Source organism: Delphinus delphis, chromosome 1 (assembly GCF_949987515.2).
Source record: "Delphinus delphis chromosome 1, mDelDel1.2, whole genome shotgun sequence".
NCBI classification, from domain to species: Eukaryota; Metazoa; Chordata; class Mammalia; order Artiodactyla; family Delphinidae; genus Delphinus; species Delphinus delphis.
Genome location: NC_082683.1, coordinates 488,316 through 507,494, shown reverse-complemented (window position 1 = coordinate 507,494; position 19,179 = coordinate 488,316). Strand labels below are relative to the sequence as shown.

Here is a 19,179-nt window from a genome sequence, read left to right as displayed (position 1 = left end):
AATGTGGTGTACGGTGTTGTTCGCAGATGCCTCAGCGACCTGGCCCGTCGCACGTGCTTCTACCTCAACATCTGCTGACAGGGGAGCCTGTGATGACTCCCAAAGTATTTCACTACAAACTATGTATTAGTTCAAACGTAAATGCGGTGGAGAAACCTGGCAAACAGTACTGTAACCAAATGGTCAAAGCTGACATCACCCGTGTTGGGACAAGCTGCCATCACGGCCTCCTGGTGCCACGCACCGAGAAGGACACAATATAGTCTCTGAAGTATTCTGCTACAAATGTGTAACCTGATTCTCATCACGAGGAAACATCAAACTCAAACTGAGAGGCACTCTACAAAGTAAGTAGCCTGTACTCTTTAAGAATGCCAAGGTCAAGAAAGACAAAGAAAGGCTGAGGGACTGTTCCAGAGTAACCCTGAAAGTTAGACATAAGAACTCCACGCAGTGCATGATCCTGGACAGGGAAAAAAGCGGTAACAATATGTGACAGAACTGGAATGCAGACTGTGGACCTGACAGCAGTATTGCATTAATGTTGAATTTCCTGATTTTGATCCTTGCGCTGGGATTTGTAAGAGAATGTCCTTGTTCTTAGGAAATACACAGTGAAGTATTTAGCTATCTCCAACTTCCTTTCAAATGGACCAGAAGAATACCCCAATAATGTGCTTATAAACATTTACGGAGGGCTTCCTTGGTGGCACAGTGGTTAAGAATACGCCTGCCAATGCAGGGGACACGGGGTCGAGCCCTGGTCCGGGAAGATCCCACATGCTGCGGAGCAACTAAGCACGTGCGCCACAACTACTGAGCCTGCGGTCTAGAGCCCGCGAACCACAGCTACTGAGCCCGTGAGCCACAACTACTGAAGCCCGCGCGCCTAGAGTCCGTGCTCCGTAACAAGAAAAGCCACCTCAACGAGAAGCCCACGCACCGCAACAAAGACCCAGTGCAGCCTAAATAAATAAATAACTTCATTAAAAAAATAAAGTGCACAGCTCCGCGGCGTAAAGAGGACCAGGCCCCTCGGTGGGAGGCAGTGGACGCCACGCTCGGCTGTCCGCCCTCCAGCTGCCCGGGGTGGGGGGGGCGCGGGGGAGGCGGGATCCTTTCCTCCACCGCCTAGGCCCTGCCCAGCCCCGGCACCGCCCCCTGAGCTCGAGCATGCGCACAGGAGAGGGATAGCGGCGCGGACCCAGAGCGCACGCGCAGAGACCCGGAAGTTCCCCTGGGTGAGGGAAGAGCTGACCCGGAATCGCTGGGGAGGGGTGGCGGCGGAGGTGCGACGCTCACCTTCGTGAGCAGAGGCGCGGGCTGCGGGCGCCATGGTCTTCCTCACGGCGCAGCTCTGGCTGCGGAATCGCATCACTGACCGCTACTGGCGGGTCCAGGAGGTGCTGAAGCACGCGCGGGTGAGTGTGCCGTGCGCCCCGCGCCCCCGCCTGGCCCGGCGCGCGCGGGTCCCGCCGACCGCCTCCTCTCCCGTTTCTTGACCAGCACTTCCGGGGGAGGAAGAATCGGTGCTACCGGCTGGCCGTCAGGGCTGTGACGCGAGCGTTCGTGCAGTGCACCCGAGCCCGCAGGCTGAAGAAGAGGAACCTGCGGACGGTAAGCGCGGCCCGCTCGGCCTCGCCCCGCTGCCCCAGCCCTCCCGAACCCGCGGGGCCTCGCGGCCGCAGGTGCACCGCGCCCGGCGAGCCGCTCCTGTGCACGCGGTTCGCGCGCAGCCCCGTTGGCACCGGCTGGGCCCGATGCGGTGTGCGGGTGTCGGGGGCGCGAGGGTGGCAGCGGGTCCGGCGTGGCAGCCTCACACGGAACCTGTGGGACAGATGCACGCAGAACTTCCCCAGCCCGGCTTCCCTGCAGCGCTCAGATCTCTCGCTGCGCCTGGAGCGGACGCCGCTGCCCCGCCATTCTGGCCCTTCTCGAGGCCCCTGCCTCCTCCCCTCCAGGCCTTCACCTCCTTGAAGCTTCGACCTGGACCCTTGCTACGCCCGGAGCTGTGTCTGCCCCAGAATCTCTTGCTCATCTTTGTATCCTCCCTCGGCGCCTAAAGATGTGTGTGGAGTTAATGCTTTACAGCGGGCATTTGGATAAAGAGCACCAGCTTTTGCTCACTGTTCTTTATACTTCAGCCTGAATAGGACACTGACTTTTTGTATTAGCTCTTACAAAAAAACCCTTTTAGTCCAGTGACAACCTTCGTTGAGAGGTGTGGATGTAACATACAGCTGGTTCTTAAGCATCTCAGTGTTTCTCATTTCAGCTCTGGATCAGTCGAGTTACAGCTGCTTCCCTGGAACACGGCCTGAAGTACCCAGCATTCATCCTCAACTTGATTAAGGTATGGTCGAGGATGTGGTCCTGCCGAGACGTTAAACGTCTTCATAACCCGTCCAGTTGCCGTGGTCCAGCAGCGTGGGCAGTGGAATGTTAGCAGCCCAACATTGCTTTTGTTCTTGGAGTGGTGTTCTGGTGGGTTCGGGGACGCACCACACTGGCTCTGCCGCTGCCCCGCTGGTAGCAGAATTGGTAATAGGGTATGTGGCACCAAGACATAAGCCCTGGTGTTTCCCCGTCAAGAGAAAAAGGTAGAAAAACTTGGCTTTAACAAGTTTAATTTCAAAGCTTTTACACTGAATGAATTCTGGTGAGGTAGCAGATCAAGTTGAATCGTAGTCAAAAAGGAGGGAAACATCTTGGAGGGAATAAAGCAAGCATGTGCCACCGAATCTTGGTCACTTGCCTCTGGTGAGTATGGTATTCCCTCTGCTTTTGTGTGCATTTACGTTTTTAGTTGAAAAGCTAGGGGGAATGGGTCCTTGTGCCAGGCCCTGTGTCTGGCACTTTACAAAGATCCTCAGGGTAAGTGTAGGTGCGACACCTCTGTTTTACTGATGGGGAACTAGGCTCAAAAGGAGAGGGACTCTGCCCACAGCACAGGGGTCCCAGGTGGTAGAACAGGACTGACTTCTCCTGCACAGCTGCCTTTAATGTCAGGAGACCATCCCCTCTTCTTTCTGCACCCCAGACTCACTGGCACTGTCCATCCATTTTCTGTTGCTTCACTCGATAGAGGACTTTGGCTCTCTCATGTAATGAGCGCCCGGTTTTGATCTTAATTCCTCTGCTTGTGCCTCACACACCTTTTCTGTGTCTTATTTTTCATCGTTTGTGAAATGGAAATTGTGGTTTCCTCTTCCCATCTGCCTTAAAGGGTACCCCAGGCCAGAAGTCTGGCTGACAGCCCTTGGTTTCCCCCCCTGCCCCCCGCCCCCCTTCTCCTCCCGCATCCTGCTTGAACAGGACTCACCACTCCCTCTCCCCCACTGGGGCTCAAGTGGTGTGTGCTAAGGTGATTCAAATCACAGGGTGCTTAGCCGTGTTCCAAGTCTTCCTGTGTTTCACTGAAATGCATTTCTGATGCTGATAGAGGCTCTAATTTTCTTCCCAGTGCCAGGTGGAGCTCAACAGGAAAGTACTTGCAGATCTAGCCATCTACGAACCAAAGACTTTTAAATCTTTGGCTGCTTTGGCCAAAAGGAGGCGACAGGAAGGATTTGCTGCTGCCTTGGGGGATGGGAAGGAGCCCGAAGGCATTTTTTCCAGGGTGGCACAGCACCTCTGAGGGGGATGCTGACACCCACTGACTGCCCTTTGAGGCTGAGCATCTTAGGAAAAGTTTTTTTCTTCCCCCATGTGATGATTATACTAAAATAGGGACTAAGAGTTATTTGTCAACAATGAGTAAGTTTGACTTGCATTTGTGTTAATTTACATTTCAGTAACAGGCCTGAGAGAAAAGGCCCTATCTGCCTCTTTTGGCACAGGTTCAGAAATCTCACATGGATTGTGTAAATAAAATATTTGTGTTCTTTGGCACAAACACCTTGGGTCGGCCCTGCCTGAGAGCCCGTGTGCTGGGTGGTAATTAGGGCAAGGCTTCCCCTAGGAACCCTAGATCCTCCTGCAGGCTGGGGGGTGGCAGCAGGCCCTGCTGTTGCTTGACCTCCCCCTTCCCCTCCTTGGGTTTCCAGCAGGGACTCCCTGGCGCAGCTCTTCAGCCACTGAGCACTAGCTGGTTTCCCTCACTCCCCAGACCAGCAGGCAGGGTGGCTGTCCGGGTCCTGGGCTCGCCTTAGCCCCCGCAGGCAGGGTGACCATCAAATCACCTGGGGAGCCTTAATGTAAGGGTCTCGGCCCCTCCCCCAAATAGCTGACTTCATTAGTTCCGGAGTCAAGCCCAGAAATCTCTGACAGGGGCCGCCTCACAACAGGTCTACCAGCCCTACTTCCCTTACAGCCCTGTCCTCCCCCTCTGACCGCTCCCACGCAGAGGTGTCCACCCTCCTCTTGGGCTGGAATGGAACTTGTGTGCCCCTCCTGCTCAGGAACAGGGCCTTCCCTTGGCCTTCTCCAGGAGCCTCGTCTGCATTCTGAGCCCCTTCCAGCTCTGGCCTCCTGTCACTGGGTCTGTGAGCAGCTCTGCCACACCCTGATAGCTCTCACCAAAGCCGTCTCCTGGTCCCCAAGTCCAAGGGACACAGCCCTTGCCCCGGAGGACCATGCGCTCCCTTCCCTCCAGGACTGCCCTCCTTCCCCTCCCGCACACGCTCTGCTCTAGGAGAGCTCTTCAGGCCCACCAGAGCAGTCGCTGTCTGCTTGCTGATGACCCCTGCGTTTACCTGGCAATGCCCGCCTGACCGCACTCCGAACCCCCATGCTGGGCCCTGTGGCGATGCCGTCCCCCACCCTTTGCCAGCCCTGCCCTGGAAGTCACCCCCCTCAGACAACACCCATCTCCAGCTCAGTACAGAGCCGGTCAAATCTTTTCACTCTGCCCACTTTCCTCCATCCTCACGCGGGTGAACATCTCTTCCAGCTGCAATTACTGCTCTGGCTTCTTAAGAGGCCCCTCCTCCTGGCCCTTGTCGCTGTGTCCAAACATGGCCACTGGACCAAGCACTCGGGGGCAGGTGCCTGAGTCCTGTTCTGCCGTGCTGAGTGCAGCGCCTGACTACGCACCTTGGCAGAAAATGGTTCATATTGAAAACAACAGGGTGGAGGACACAAAGAGCTCTCTGGTGTGGCGGACCAAGTTCTGTGCAAGATGCACTGCTGGGAAGGAGCTGCCTTCTCTTCGTCCATCTTGATAAAGGCAGGTGGGAACGTGGCAGACAACTGTGGGCTGTTCCTGGCACCCCTGCCCTGGCCACAGAACCAGGTTTCCCTTTGTGCTGTGGCCGTGTCCCCAGCTCCAGAGTCTGGCCCTGACTGTCTAGAGCCATCAGTTTTTCCCTTTCCTCTGGCCAGTCACTGTTAGGGGATGGACAGGCAGCCCAGACAGGGCCCACAAGAAACAAGTTGTTTCCTGGAGTGTGCTGCTGTGGCCCGCAGAGAGGAAAGCTCCCTGAGCTGCCGGCTGGGGTAGGGGAGGTGGGGCACTGTAGCCACGTTGCCCACAGAGGTGAAGACAGGACACTGGCGCTTAGTTCGCACAGGTCTGAGCTGCAGGATCGAGTCTCAGCAGGAGTGAAGTCAATGGCACCACTGGGTTTGGGCAGGTTTGAGTTGGGTGCAATCACTGGCAGCTCCCAAGTGTTTGAACCTGCCCCCACCGAGGCTCCTACCCTGCAATTTCCTCTCCAACCTGCCCCCCACCCCAAGCTCCCCCTCACCCAGTCTTGCTTTCCCATCATCCTCACACAGGTTCTTCCACTGGTCCTGGTGAAAGTTTCGGATAACTGTTCAGCAACGGATAACTAGATAACTCAGATGCTGTCGCAGCTGAGGCGAGAGCAACACTGCTGTCAGCTGACGTAAAAACCACCAGAAGCTGGCGGTCACTAATCCCGAGAGCGCCTGATACAACAGATGAGGAAACGGAGGGTCAAACCCCTGGATGGCTCCCCGCTGTTGGCAGGATAAAGTCCAAGCCCCTTCCCATGGCCCCCGGGGCATCCCAACCTGGCTCCTTTCCTCCCAAACCTGGGGGAACTCATGCCTCTTGCAACTTTGTAGCTGCTGTGGCTTTGTAGAAACATCGAATTAAACGTTTACAGCTACCTTCTCTCTCCTTTCTGGACTCAGCTCTGAAGGCGAGAACTTTGGGAATCTGGCGTTAATACCTGTACCCCAAGACCTGGACTCAGTAAAGGCTAGAGAGTAATTGACCGCGCCGGCGGCCACAAATTAACTCAGGGAAACAGCATCTCGTTGCTGCTGTGTGTGGGCTAGGGGACAACTTACTAGCGCGTGCGCCCATCCTTTCAGGTCGGGGGCCTCGGAAAACTCCGACAGCTCCATTCAAGCCCTGGACCACATGCCCGAAGGACGCAGTCCAGGCCGAAGGAGAGCCGCCCCCCGGCCCCGCCGCGCGGGTCCTGGGGGCAGGGGACGTCCCGCCTGGCCCTGCCCACGCGGGGTCGCCCCCGGGCCCCCCAAGCCCCCCTCAGCACCCGCCGGACCCCTAAGGAGCCTGGGGCTGCGGTGGGAACCTAGAGAGCTCCCGGGTCTTTGCACGGACTGCACGGCCGGACCGGGGCGCTTAGCCCATAAAACACGCCCGGGGCTGGCACCTCCGACTAGTGCTTCCGGGTCGTGGCCGAGACCGCGGTCTAGCCCGGCGCCGCAGGGCCTCCTGGGTAACAAGCCCGCTCCCGCCCGCGCCGGGTTCCGGCGTCCGCCGCGCCGCTGACGGACAGGCGGCTAAGCCAATCGCAGCAAGGGAGCGCCGGGTGGCCTGCCGGTCGAACCAATGGCACGCGGCAGGGCGGGGCGGGGCGGTCGCGGCCGTAGTGCGTCTCGGGGAGCCGCCCTGTCGGGAAGGAGCCCAAGAGGGAGTCGGCGGCGCAAAATGGCGACGGCGACGGCGACGGCCGGGGCCGGGGCTCCGGGACCGGCGGCCCCCGCGGCAGCGGCCGGCACGCCGGCCTCCGGGGGCGCAGCTCCGGGGTCGCAGGGGGTGCTAATTGGGGACCGGCTGTACTCCGGGGTGCTCATCACTCTGGAGAACTGCCTCCTGCCGGACGACAAGCTCCGCTTCACGCCGTCCATGTCGAGTGGCCTCGACACTGACACGGAGACCGACCTCCGCGTGGTGGGCTGCGAGCTCATCCAGGCGGCCGGCATCCTGCTCCGCCTGCCGCAGGTGAGGGAGCGGCCGCGAGCCTCGGGCCGAGGTAACCGCCGCGCTGGCGCCGGGAAGGCTGCCGGCCCCTTTGTTGGCGGGGGGGGCCTTATCCGGAGCCCACTCCGTGTCCCCGCCCGGCACCCGGGCGCAGCGCCGATCCCCTCTTCGGACCCCGACCCCGCTCCTTATTCTCACCTGGCCCCGGGCCCACCGGCCGACCCAGGCCCAGGGAGTCCCCGCTGCCGCCCACCGGAGGTGATGAGGGAGGCGAGGCAGCAGGACGCGAAGAACCTTTGTGGACGCGGAAGCATTTTAGTTTTTGACTTTTTGTTAGGAGTCTCGTGAAACCTAATAATTTAACTTTGAGGGCTTTGAATTGGGTTTTGAAAAGGATGGAACCTTTCTCTTGTGCAGGTTGCCATGGCTACCGGGCAGGTGTTGTTCCAGCGGTTCTTCTACACCAAGTCCTTTGTGAAGCATTCCATGGAGGTGAGGCTTCCTCCCGTCTTTCTTTCCCTCAGAAACGTGTTGACAGGAAACCTGGGTTTGTTGCGTTGCCCGTTGCTCAGAGGAACGAGTACTTGTCTCCCAATTGCAGCGCTGTACTTGGGGGGTTGGGAAGCCCCCTGTACTGCAGAGGGTTTTTTTCCAAGTGGCCTTTTTCTCAGGGTGCACGGCTCTTAACCGCCGTTCTTCAGCTGTTGGAGACTGTCGTCCTTGGAACAAACATCTCTGTGTTGCATCGCTTACGTTTCAGCACGTGTCAATGGCCTGTGTTCACTTGGCCTCCAAGATAGAAGAGGCTCCAAGACGGATACGGGACGTCATCAACGTGTTTCATCGCCTTCGACACCTGAGAGAGAAAAAGTGAGTTTTTATCAGACCTGTCGTACGTATCCGTCTCTGTTTTCACGGTTATTCCGTTACATTAACGTTTCTGAAACAAGGTTTAGGGGGTGAGGTTTTAAACCTGTGCCCAGGAGGAGGCGTGGCGCCTGTGGCGGGGGTGGGGGGGTGTACCCAACAGATGCTGTTTAATCAGTGAGGGAACCGCAGTCAGGAGGACAGGGCGCTGTGGCTGTAGTTTGGCTGTGGCCTTCGTTTCGTGGTTTGCCCACGTCAGCCTGAATGCTCTAGAACTGGGTTCTCAACCTCAGCACTGTTTGCGTTTTGGGCTGGATGATTCTTTGCTGTGGGGACCGTCCTGTGCGTCGCAGGATATTTAGAAGCATCCTTGGCCCAGGCTTTCCAACGCTCCAGCTAATGGAGGGCCTTTTTAAAATGCAGCCTTGGCTGTTTAAATGCCATGCTTCTGTTGGTGTTTTGGTTTCCCCTTCATCCTCAATACACCTGCTTGTATCTTGAGGCGGATGGACGGCATGTAGTCCTTGGGCCATGAGATCGTGAGACCCTCCACTCTGTTCAGGCGGCGTTTATCATCCGTAAAGAAAACAGGGAGAGGGTCATTGAGGCGGGGTGAGTAGGTCAGCGCTGGGGTTTGAGGAAAACTGTGGTTTTGTTAGTTACAGGAAGCAAACTTCCTGACTCTGTATCCTGTTTAGATTGTCACTGTTTGGGGGTAACCCGTGGGATTTGATAGGCTTTGTTTTATTTGAGCCTTATGCAGATCGTGTGCTTTGTATTTGTAGAAAACCTGTGCCTCTACTGTTGGATCAAGATTATGTTAACTTAAAGAATCAAATTATCAAGGCAGAAAGGCGAGTTCTCAAAGAGTTGGGTTTCTGCGTCCATGTGAAGCACCCTCACAAGGTGGGTATGAGGCCCAGCTGCCACATGAGTCCACCAGAGTCATTGCTTCATTCTCACCTAGATTGGAAACTGAAAAGGATTAAATGTGTTCCTCATTTGGTTTTCCAGTTTTTATCTATAATTGGAAAATAACTGTTTTCTTATTAGTCTTCTTGTATCATGTTTGTCTTAATAGTATGTTTCTAAAAGTTTTGGAAATTGCATCTTTTAAGTTTGAGCTTTCAAAAATGGTGATGAACTTGTAAAAATGAAATCTGTCAGTTTACTTTTTCTTTCTCAACAGCTGTTTTTCTAAAGCTGCTTTAGTAATAACTTTATTTTCTTATATTGGGGAATTGGAAGAATTCTGAACCCTTTATTTGGAGATGAACGAAAGCTATTTTGCACTGTGTATCAGTTGAGCATACGATACCATGTATATCTTCTATGTTACACTCAAACGTGAAGAGTGCTATTTTCATCTCTGTTTCCATCCTTTTTTTACTCGGGGTTTCCTCATATCTTCTCTTGGTATTAGTTCAGAATCTCGGTAGATTACTCACCACACGTTTAAGAGCTTTTTCTTCATTTGCTGAAAGTATTTTCACACCACGTTTTGTATACGTTGGTGACTGGGGTACAGCAATGTTCAGGGCAGGCTAATCTCACTGGTGGAAAGTGTGTCGAAGACGAGAATGAGCATCAGCCCTGTTCCGGCCGAGACAGACTTGGGTGCAGCTAGGTTCTCACGCGCGTTCGTGGCACCTGGCTGCAGAAGCAGGGAGCGGGCGCGTCGACAAGAGCTCCCCTCCAGCTGAGCTGTGCACGGGGCGTGCGACCGGGAGCCACCCCTGGGATCTAGGACGAGGCCCTTATTTGCTGCATGGATGCCCTCAAGATCTGAATTCTGGGTTCTCAAGGTGCTTGATAATAATTGCCTGACCCATATCTTCCAGATAATCGTTATGTACCTTCAGGTGTTAGAGTGTGAGCGTAACCGACACCTGGTCCAGACCTCATGGTGAGTTGGCCTTCCTTGTTTTATGAGACCAGCCAGGGCAGTGCAGGAGTTTGTTGATTTGAGGCACTTGGGCAGTGGGTAGTCGGTCCCATGACTTGGTTGTGGGCTGGAGTTGTCTGAGTGCCCAGGGTTCCTGCCATGTAAATTCCAGCCAGACTCCCCAGATATCAGGCACTGGTGGAACGGTAAGGTGGCCCATACCCGCCCTGCCCCTGGAGGAGAGCAGTCACTGGGCTGCCCTTTGGGGGCTATGGACTTGGCACGTAGGGGTCTTTCCCTCAGCTGCCAGTGTGGACTTAGAGGTTCACGGTAATGTGGACTTAGAGGTTCACGGTACCGTGAACTTGCTTCTGACTGCCTCGGTCAAGGGAATCCTATGGGAGGAAGAGGGGGTGTAAAGCCTTCCTACAATCTGGGGACTGATTTTAACAATGCATTTGCTAGAAGTGAAGCCTGAAGTAACAGTTCAGAGCTGGGTGCTTTCCCACAGAGTGAAGTGTGTAAGGGTCATATTTTTGCTGCCTGAATTGTCTGGTGCTGTGCTGTGTCTAATGGAGAACCTATTTTGACTTTTCTTTTCTGTACTCTTTCAATCAAAGGGTAGCCTCTGAGGGTAAGTGACTAAGACTTCTCCTCTCCTGTCCAAGCGCTTCGGTGCAGGGACAGCGGCCGTCCTCAGCCAATCCAGTGCAGGCTCTCCGCCGAAGGCTGGCTCTAGATGGTGGTATGCGCACGATAGTCTAGTGCTGGCCCACTGCTGCTGTGGTTCTCTGACGATTGTGCTTCTTGTTAATCCTCTGTCGTGCTTGGTAATTGTATTGATTAGAGTTGATAACTGTCTTGACATGAATTTTGTCCATTTGAAACTGCTCTACCTGTGCAATAAAGATGCAGTACCTTTCTCTTTAAAAAAAATGGGAAGCTGTGAAAACTGGCTGGTGGGAGTTCAGACAAGTGTGGGATGGTGTTTTTATTTCTGAAAGTCCTAGAGTTGCTCTTTCAGCACTAAGTGTTGACACAGTCTAGTAAAAGGTGTGCATCTTTAAATCATTCCATGGACACTTTTTATATTGTGACTTATTTCAAAAATAGCACTTAAGTTTAAGTATATGTTTTGAGGACTTCATTTGTATTTTTTTAGGACCTAAGAGTAAACGGTTTAATAATATTATCACTATCTGAATGCTAAAGTTTTTCTTATTAGAACCAAAAAAGTTACTGACGGTTATGTTTATCAAATGTTTGAACCGTTTACTTGCAACTCTCGGGACATGTGGCCTTGGCTCCATCACACAGGCTTTTCCTTGGTCCCCTCTGGGTGCCTGGAGCAAGAGCTTCAGAGCCAGGTGCTGCTAGTGGGCAGATGGAGAATTTATCACTGAGGAATTTCTCCGTGAGTTTGTAGGTCACCTTCTCCAGGATTTTGGGCAGAGATAACCAGGGTGGGGGGTGCATCAGTCAGACCCCAGCACGACTTGGCTCCCCTCTGGATGGAGCCTGGTACCATGGGGGGATGTTACGAGCACTAAATACGTGACCTGTGCAACTGTTTTCTTGTGAAATTAGTCTTTTGTTTTTGCAATGTTGATAAAGTTAAGGTGAGATCTGATTTTTGGTCTATTAAATCTTAGAGAAATATATCTAAATGAAAATGTTGAAAATGTAGCCAATGTCAAAACTCTTTAATTTTTTTAAAAATGCAAATGTTTTGTATTTTTATATCTTCTAAAATGTGATAAAGTTTTTTAAATGTCCTGATTGTGATGAAACTTGTAGTATTGTGATGCTTTTATGTGATTTTATGAATGTTCATTTTAAGACTCCTTGTTGAAATGGGACAGTTTGGAAACGGTTCTTTGATAAGCCTGAGAAGAGGATTTCCCTTGGGGCACTGAGCCTTCTGCATGATGTTCCCATACACCCAAGGGCGTTTTCCCCCCTTTTCAAGTGGACTCCCCGTGTGGAAGAAGCCACGCCGTGAGCACCTCTCCCCGGAAAAGGAGTGCAAGAGGACGACTTGTCTCAGAAAGGCCCTCGCAGGCTTTGTGCTGAGCCCGTTCATTTGAGTTTGCATGTTTCTCTGCACCATGGATTTTGAGCATTTAGGTTTCCTTAATCAGATACGTTGAACTGCCACAGTAGACATCTTTCTGAGGCACTGTGTTTTGCATGAGAGCAGGCCAAAGGTTGAGAGGGAAAAGTAAAGTTAAAGTCGGTTCTCTTTCATAGCAACACATATTGTCTGACATTCAGCCAGCTTTAAAAAAGTTTTTCAGTTATTTCCCTGTCTTCCTGTCGTGTATTCAGAAGAAGCAGCTAGAACGTGTCTCCATGAACTTGTGAGATTCACAGGACTGTCTAGCTCTAAGTCCTGGCAGTAGACTTACTTAGTGGAGCAGTGACTTGACTTAGACAGTGCAGACAGGTGGTGTGGGCATTGCCACGGGCGTTGCAATTCTTCCTGCATCTGCTTTTCAGGAACTACATGAATGACAGCCTTCGCACAGACGTTTTTGTGAGGTTCCAGCCTGAGAGCATCGCCTGTGCCTGCATCTATCTTGCTGCCCGGACACTGGAGGTCAGTGATGGGCCACCCCGGGGGATTCACCGACCCCAGTGAACTTCTACATACTGTGCTTCAAATTATGCTCATTGGAGCCAGTGAAAAGCCTACTTGCCGGTGACCGGCAGGCTTGTGTTTATTGCCCGGAGAATCTTGGCGGCAATGAAAAAAAAGTGTAACGGTGATTACTTTTTTGTGTTTACAGATCCCTTTGCCCAATCGTCCCCATTGGTTTCTTTTGTTTGGAGCAACTGAAGAAGAAATTCAAGAAATCTGCTTAAAAATTCTGCAGCTATATACTCGGAAAAAGGTTTTGTGTCTTTTCACGTCACGTGTTCCTCTGTGTTTGACTGGAAGCATCTGGTCTGAATCCTGCACTCTGGCTTTTCTAGGTTGACCTGACCCACCTGGAAGGTGAAGTGGAGAAGCGCAGGTACGCCCTTGACGAGGCAAAGGCACAAGCCAAGGGCCTGTTGCCTGGCGGCACCCAGGTGCTGGACAGCACGTCGCGGTTCTCACCTGCCCCCAAGCCGGGTGAGCGTCAGGGCGCGCGTGTGCTCCTCTCAGGGGTGGCCCTCCCCTCCCGATTTCTCTTAGAATCACGTCTACGGCTAGTCTGAGCACTCTGGGGGGCTCCTAGGACGTCTGTGTTTCTGTTTTCAGTAGGAAGGGGTATGGACAGGCTCCTGAAATGGCTGTTCACCCAGTCTAGCCAAATAGTTTGTCTTTAATGAAAATCTCATAAATCTGGAGCAGTAGATCATGTTGTCATATTCTAGAGTTAGGTGTGACGCCTTTCCCCGGTCCTGGAGGAGCGGGACGGGTGACCTTCCTGCGTCTGGTGGTTCCAAGCCCGGCGGGGAGCAGGGAGTCACGGTCGGCAGCGGCAGTCCTGCGGGAGAGGCCCCACCTTGCTTGGCTGACCCGTTTCTCAGCAGAACAGCTGTCGGGTTGTAACTTCTCATACTTGATTCTAGCGGAATCCCCCAAGGAAGGCCAAGGAGACAAACCTTCCCCACTCTCTGTGAAGAATGCCCGGAGGAAAGTGGAGGGCGTGAAGAGAGCCAAGGCCGACAGCCCGGTGAACGGGTGAGTGTCCGCGTGCCCCAACGGGCCGCTGGGGTTGGCTGCAAAGACGTGGGGTCTGAAACTCTGCTCTCCGCCCTGTTCTCAGCTTGCCGAGGGGGCGAGGGGCTCGAAGTCGGAGTGGGAGTCACGAGCAGAGTTATTCCAGGTCCCCGTCGCCATCCGCTTCTCCTAAGAGAAGGTGTGTGCCGCTCGGGGCGCTTGGGGCTGCACCTGGCAGGGTGGGTGTCTTCCCTGGGAGGTGGTGTGGCCTCTCCTCAGGACAGTTGCTCCTGACCCAGAGGTGGGCGGGGTGGGCGGTCATCCACCCAGTGGTCTCCTTCACAGGAAAAGCGACAGCGGCTCTACATCTGGCGGGTCCAAGTCACAGAGCCGCTCACGGAGCCGGAGTGACTCCCCACCCAGACAGGCCCATCGGGGCGCTCCCTACAAAGGCTCCAAAGTAAGGAGCTACCGGAGGTCCAAGGACTGCAAGTACTCTGCCCAGAAGCCACACAAGTCTCAGAGCCGGAGCTCCTCCCGCTCTCGGAGCCGCTCACGGGAACGGGCGGATAATTCTGGAAAATACAAGAAGAAAAGTCATTACTGTAGAGACCAGCGACGGGAGCGTTCTCGCTCTTACGAGCGAGCGGGCCATCGCTATGAGCGGGACCACCCCGGGCACAGCAGGCACCGGAGGTGAGGGCAGGCTCCCTGAAGGTCTGCCCTTCGGCCCTCGGCATGCCCACCTCGGCCACTGGCCCTGGGGCGTGACTCTTTCTGGAAATGGTTGTTGACTCGGGACTGTGTGATGAATTTGGAGATGGAATGGAGAGGCCAGCAAGCCGCCCTTTAGTGTGGCCCGGGCCCAGCTCACCCCGCCCGCCTCAGCAGCAGCCCTGCTGGTTGCAAAGGCGGGGTGCGCACGTCCCAGTGGCGTGGCTTGGTGCTACGACAGGCTGTCTCTTCACTTCCATACCGATACTCAATTACGTTAAACCAAGAAAATGACTTTTCGAACCTTTGCCTATATTAGGTTGTACTTATGTACGTATTTTGCAATGTTTCACTATGAGAAAATGGCCTTAACAGCCCCTCACTCTGTCCACGTTGTAAATAAACATGTTTAATACAAGTTAAAGCTATACGAAAACTCAGAACTTGAATTCTGTCAGCTTAAAACTTGTGTAGAGAATTCTGATTTTTAAAATGTGAAGGTATTTAGATCTGTGTTGAAAGTCGTATATTTTTATCTGTGCAATGCTGAGTGCAGGCCACCAGCTCCTAAATAGAGAAGTTTCCTATATATGCATTTTATGTGGTTAAATAAACACAATTCTCTCTACTCAGGATATTTGGAACGTTAAAGGGTTTGTGGTTTGTCAACGTGCTTGCTTGCTCCCGTGCACAGCTGGCAGTACCTGTTCTACTGGTACGTCTGTGCTGCCGTCTCTCATCTCATTAAAGCGTTGGGTTTTGTATTGAGTTTTTGTGCACCTGCTCTTCTGTGAGGGTTTGTGAGGAGTCTGAGCTGTCTGCTGCTGGTGGGGTAGAGGGAGGGTTTGAAAAGAACATAATGGTCTGGAGTTCCCTAGTGCCTGAGGGACATTGGTTTGTAATGCGCTTTCGTCAGGTTTTGTCAGGCTGGCAGCAGCCAGGAACAAGGACCCCAGAGGAGCATCACCCCGGTGGGGTCCTCCGTCAGAGTGGGTGGCGGGCGAGTAGACAGGTTGGTGGTGAAGGTGAGCAGGATGGGTGTGGGGCCTGTCTCTGGGTGCTGCGTGTGCTCTGTGCAGATCGAGGGCTGTTGGGCCTGTCCTGTGCCCCGTGTTGGCTCTCCCCAGACCAGCACTGCTGTGTGGGTGGGAGGCGTGGCCTTCCTGGAGCCAGTGGGCCTGGAGAAAGGTGCTTGAAGTCAGTACAGCCAAGGTGTGAAAGCGGCAGGGTCAGTGCCCAGGGTGCAGGTGGCTCACTCTTATGATCAAACCACAAAAGCCTGGGGAGGCCGTGCAGCTGGAGGGAGGGGTGGGCTCCAGGACGTGTTCAGAGACCTTCCGACCTGGGAACCGGAAGCAGTCCCTTGGGCAGGAGGGTGTCCTCTGGTGACTCAGTTACGGAGCTGGCCCTTCCTACTGGCCTATCGTCCACTCCCCGCTTAGCCAGGTTGGGGCCTGGGGGTGTCCAGGCCTGGCCATTTCCTGCCTAAGACTCGCTGGAAGCAAGCAAGCCTCCCAGTAGAGCCAATGAGACTCCCCACATCCCAGTGCCAGCAGGAGCCCCTGCACGTCCATTCTTGAGATCCTGCCATCCTAGCCAGCCTCAGCGAGGACAACGGAGCCTTTCTGGCCTAGATGGGTGAAGTGGTGCCCTCGGAGCCCCCTACCCTGAGGAGCAACGCTGGGTCTTAGCCAAACACCATGCTCCACGGACGCTTCTTTTGGTTTTCGGACAAAAACTTCCCATGGGCACAGGATGGGAGCTTGTTTGCTTTGAGGAAGGAAAAAGCTCCACCTATGCAAAAAGCGTTAGACACGGGGCCTCCTCTGCTTATCCAGACTGGCAGAGAGAGGAGGCTGCAAGCCAAAGGGATGGGGCGGCGGGTCCAAGACCCCCGAGTCCTTCCTGACGGCGCCCCGACTCTTCCCCCAACGCCCGGCACGGCACTCCTGGCGTCCGGGCTGCAGAAGCCCGGGCCGAGCCGCCGTCACCTGTCTGCCAGCTTCCCTCCCATCCTCGGGAGGAGGGCTCGGGGGTGGAGGCCACGCCCCGCAGACCGGGCAGCTCCGGTTCTTCCCTTCCGGCCCCAGCAGCCGCAGTATCTCGGGCCACTTCCGTCGCCCCTGCAAACCCTATTTCCGTCGACGGGATAACGTCCCTTCCGCAGTCCCGAAACTCCACTTCCGGCCTCCCGGGACAACGGGCCCCTGACCCTTTGGGGGGGGGCGACGGGAGTTTGGGCCACGCAGGCGCAGAGGGGCCCCCCCGGGGTTGTGGGAAATGTAGTTTTCTAGCATCCTCAAGGGACAGGCGGAGCCAGCGAGCCGTGGGAGGAGCTGGGGCGGGGCGCGGGGGGCGGTTCCTCCGGCCGGAAACCGTCGCTTTCTGGGCCGGGTGGGACCTGCACCGACGCGGAGCGAGGCGCCGTGGGGCGCTAGGGGCCGCTGGCCGTAGGAACCAGCGGGCGGCCCACGCGGGCTGGGGGCCAGTTTAGGTACGGACCGGAAGTGCCTTAGCGCGGCGGCGGAATGGCCAGCTGAGACTACCGGTTGCGTTTGGGAAGAGTCGGCGTGAGGCTGCGGCGTGTGGGCTCCAGGGACGGCGGAGGCGACCGCGGCTGGCTGGGGCTCGGGGCCTAAGACCCGAGCGTCCACACCACCCGCGCGGTGGGCGCCTCGGGGTAAAACTAGGTTCAGGGAGTCAGTACCTGCCCAGAGTCGCGGAGCTGGGGAGCGGCGGAGGGTTTGAGGGAGGGAGCCGTGCTCGAAGCAGCGTTCTCGTGGTGGGATAGGGTGGTGAGGGAGACGGGGTGCGGGAATCAGGGCGAGACCGGAGTCCCCGGAGTGACCTAGGCGTGCACCTGTGTTCCAGCTCGGCTGAGTGCCTGGGGCCGCCGCCAAGCACAGACCATGTTCATGGTGCGCCTGACTTCCCAGCTGCTCAGGGCTGTTCCCCGGGCAGGTGAGAGGCCCCGTGGGGGCAGATGGGCGGGAGGCGCACCTGGGTTAGGAATGTGGTCAGCAGCTCAGTTCCCCCCGCTGCTGTGCCTCACCAGCTGGAGGCGGGGCCCGGCCACAAACTACCTCGTAAACGTCCAGATTTCACAGAGGGGAAGTCTGGGCCTGAGAATGTCAGCAGGGCTTCAGGAGGTTCTGCTCCCCAGACCCGGTGGCCGTGCATAGGTCGTGTAGCCCCACGAGCAGTAACTAACTGTGCCATCTTGTCTCCTGCAGGTTGCAGTGGGCCTTGGCCTGTCTGCGGGGTGTTGGGCAGGCATGCTTGCAGGCCTCGTTACAGCATGCAACCAATAGGCCCAAGTGGGGTTGCCTCCCTCCCTGACCGGCGGGTCCACATGGAGCTTGAGGAGATGCTGGTCCCCAGGAAGATGTGTGTCAGCCCCCTGGAGAACTGGCTGACCGTTCGCTACCTCCTGCCCAGACTGGACGCTGGGGCCCCAGAGATTGTGTCTCCAGCCCAAGTCTATGAGTGTCCGCCCAGCCAGGTGGGGGAAGGGTTCGAGCAGGGGGGTAAGGACGTCTGGGACGCACCCCAGATACAGTGCAAAAACGTGCTCAAGATCCGCCGGCGGAAGATGAATCATCACAAGTACCGCAAGTTGGTCAAGAGGACCCGGTTCCTGCGGCGGAAAGTCAGGGAGGGACGCCTGAGACGGAAGCAGGTGAGCGTGGGCCCTCGGTCCAGAGCTGGGCAGGGTGGTTGAGGTGCGTGGCTGTGCCGCAGACCTGTTGGTGGTCCCTCTCTCTGCCCTCGCAGATAAGGTTCGAGAGAGACCTGAGGCGCATCTGGCTGAAGGCGGGCCTGAAGGAAGCCCCCGCAGGCTGGCAGACCCCCAAGATCTACCTGAAGGGCAAATGAGTCTCGTGTGTCCCTCCCCCAGCCCTGTTACTGCTGATGACCCATTGTAATAAATATTCAGAGAACTTAGTCATCCTTGCTGGCCTGGACCCTCTTCTGCCTGGGGTGAGCTGTCTTGGGGTTGAGGCTGGCACCAGCGTCTGCTGTTACAAGAGACACAAGGGCCCTGGGTGGCAGATTGGCGGTCCCTTCCCCGAGCTGGCCCTTGTCCTGGTGCCAGGGCTGCAGGAGTGACAGCCTGGCTTTTCACGAACTGGTGCCGTGGGGACAGCTGAGCAGAGTCCCAGCCCTGCCCCTGAGGAGCACGCAGATGGGAACTGTGCCAAGGGGACCAGCTTGGAGGTTAGGGAGTGCCCCGATGGAGGTGCTGATGTGATTAGGATACACGGTTGACTCTCTGTGCAGTCGAAAAACCCGAGCAGAGCTCATAGTCAGCGCTCCTCTGTGGTGCCAGGTTCAACCAACTGTGCGTCGTGTGGTGCTGTGAGACCTACTCACTGGAAAAAACACATGTGTGCAGCTGGAGCCGCACAGTTGAGGGGGCAGAGAGGGCCTCACTGGGGAGACGGGGAGGGGAGGCAGGAAAGAACCTCAGAGATGATGGGTGGGGTCCTTCAGACCCTGCCACCTGGGCCTCAAGTGCAGTCCCCTGCTCAGCTGCAGCTGGGGACCCGTGGCCTGCTGTGAGCTCCTTGGCCTCTGCCACTTTCTGGGGCCCTGAAGGGGGGTGGCGAAGGGCTCACCAGGAAGGGATGGCCCACTCTGGAAGGTTCAGGGTTGGGCTGGCTGAGGAAGGGGTGCCGTTTATGGAGCTGGGGAAGCGTGGAGCCTTAGTGTGAGCTAGTGGTCCTCAGAAATTTCAGATTTCTCCTGCATGGAGGGGAACGTGTTATCGCTAATAGTGAGGGGCCCCTGGGCCTCTGTATCCAGGCTTGGGGGGCTGGACTGCAGGCGGAGGAGCCTGGTCAGAGTCCGTGAGTGCAGGTGAGGCTCATCCTCATCCTCAGCGTCTGCCCTGCTCCTGATACTGGGTTCAAGGAGGGAAAG

The 19,179-nt window shown here is 55.7% G+C and overlaps 3 protein-coding genes across 7 annotated transcripts; all 3 read left to right on the top strand.

Moving 5' to 3' along the window:
• The first annotated feature begins 1,241 nt into the window (after positions 1-1,241).
• MRPL20 (mitochondrial ribosomal protein L20) lies at positions 1,242-3,911 on the top strand. Its single transcript, XM_060012884.1, has 4 exons — positions 1,242-1,421; positions 1,507-1,617; positions 2,276-2,353; positions 3,464-3,911. Exons 1-4 carry the CDS (start codon positions 1,335-1,337, stop codon positions 3,635-3,637), a joined length of 450 nt encoding a protein of 149 aa, XP_059868867.1. The 5' UTR covers positions 1,242-1,334; the 3' UTR covers positions 3,638-3,911.
• A 2,933-nt stretch (positions 3,912-6,844) lies between these two features.
• CCNL2 (cyclin L2) lies at positions 6,845-15,017 on the top strand. Of its 2 annotated transcripts, XM_060012862.1 has the most exons (11): positions 6,845-7,159; positions 7,556-7,630; positions 7,899-8,008; positions 8,791-8,911; positions 9,847-9,911; positions 12,390-12,489; positions 12,680-12,784; positions 12,867-13,008; positions 13,452-13,563; positions 13,649-13,741; positions 13,888-15,017. In XM_060012862.1, the coding sequence occupies exons 1-11, from the start codon at positions 6,866-6,868 to the stop codon at positions 14,240-14,242; spliced, it is 1,572 nt and encodes a 523-aa protein (XP_059868845.1). In that variant the 5' UTR covers positions 6,845-6,865; the 3' UTR covers positions 14,243-15,017. The 2 variants fall into 2 exon arrangements, with proteins under 2 accessions (XP_059868845.1, XP_059868854.1); XM_060012871.2 differs by lacking the exons at positions 12,680-12,784; positions 12,867-13,008; positions 13,452-13,563; positions 13,649-13,741; positions 13,888-15,017 and having other exon boundaries at positions 10,511-12,396.
• A 1,659-nt stretch (positions 15,018-16,676) lies between these two features.
• Positions 16,677-18,195, top strand: AURKAIP1 (aurora kinase A interacting protein 1). 4 transcript variants are annotated; one of them, XM_060024453.1, is made up of 4 exons: positions 16,677-16,750; positions 17,128-17,217; positions 17,490-17,935; positions 18,031-18,195. In XM_060024453.1, the coding sequence occupies exons 2-4, from the start codon at positions 17,166-17,168 to the stop codon at positions 18,130-18,132; spliced, it is 600 nt and encodes a 199-aa protein (XP_059880436.1). In that variant the 5' UTR covers positions 16,677-16,750; positions 17,128-17,165; the 3' UTR covers positions 18,133-18,195. The 4 variants fall into 4 exon arrangements, with proteins under 4 accessions (XP_059880436.1, XP_059880344.1, XP_059880260.1 ...); XM_060024361.1 differs by lacking the exon at positions 16,677-16,750 and adding an exon at positions 16,774-16,922; XM_060024277.1 differs by lacking the exon at positions 16,677-16,750 and adding an exon at positions 16,774-16,936.
• Positions 18,196-19,179: the final 984 nt, after the last annotated feature.

Bases quoted from the DNA above. Each gene is read 5' to 3' on its own strand.
- MRPL20 (XM_060012884.1), top strand. From the start codon at position 1,335: ATGGTCTTCCTCACGGCGCAGCTCTGGCTGCGGAATCGCATCACTGAC. The intron at 1,618-2,275 runs GTAAGCGCGGCC...TTCTCATTTCAG, and splicing joins AGAAGAGGAACCTGCGGACG to CTCTGGATCAGTCGAGTTAC. The intron at 2,354-3,463 runs GTATGGTCGAGG...TTTTCTTCCCAG, and splicing joins TCATCCTCAACTTGATTAAG to TGCCAGGTGGAGCTCAACAG.
- CCNL2 (XM_060012862.1), top strand. From the start codon at position 6,866: ATGGCGACGGCGACGGCGACGGCCGGGGCCGGGGCTCCGGGACCGGCG. The intron at 12,785-12,866 runs GTTTTGTGTCTT...TGGCTTTTCTAG, and splicing joins AGCTATATACTCGGAAAAAG to GTTGACCTGACCCACCTGGA. The intron at 13,564-13,648 runs GTGAGTGTCCGC...CCCTGTTCTCAG, and splicing joins GCCGACAGCCCGGTGAACGG to CTTGCCGAGGGGGCGAGGGG.
- AURKAIP1 (XM_060024453.1), top strand. From the start codon at position 17,166: ATGTTCATGGTGCGCCTGACTTCCCAGCTGCTCAGGGCTGTTCCCCGG. The intron at 17,218-17,489 runs GTGAGAGGCCCC...TGTCTCCTGCAG, and splicing joins CAGGGCTGTTCCCCGGGCAG to GTTGCAGTGGGCCTTGGCCT. The intron at 17,936-18,030 runs GTGAGCGTGGGC...CTGCCCTCGCAG, and splicing joins GACGCCTGAGACGGAAGCAG to ATAAGGTTCGAGAGAGACCT.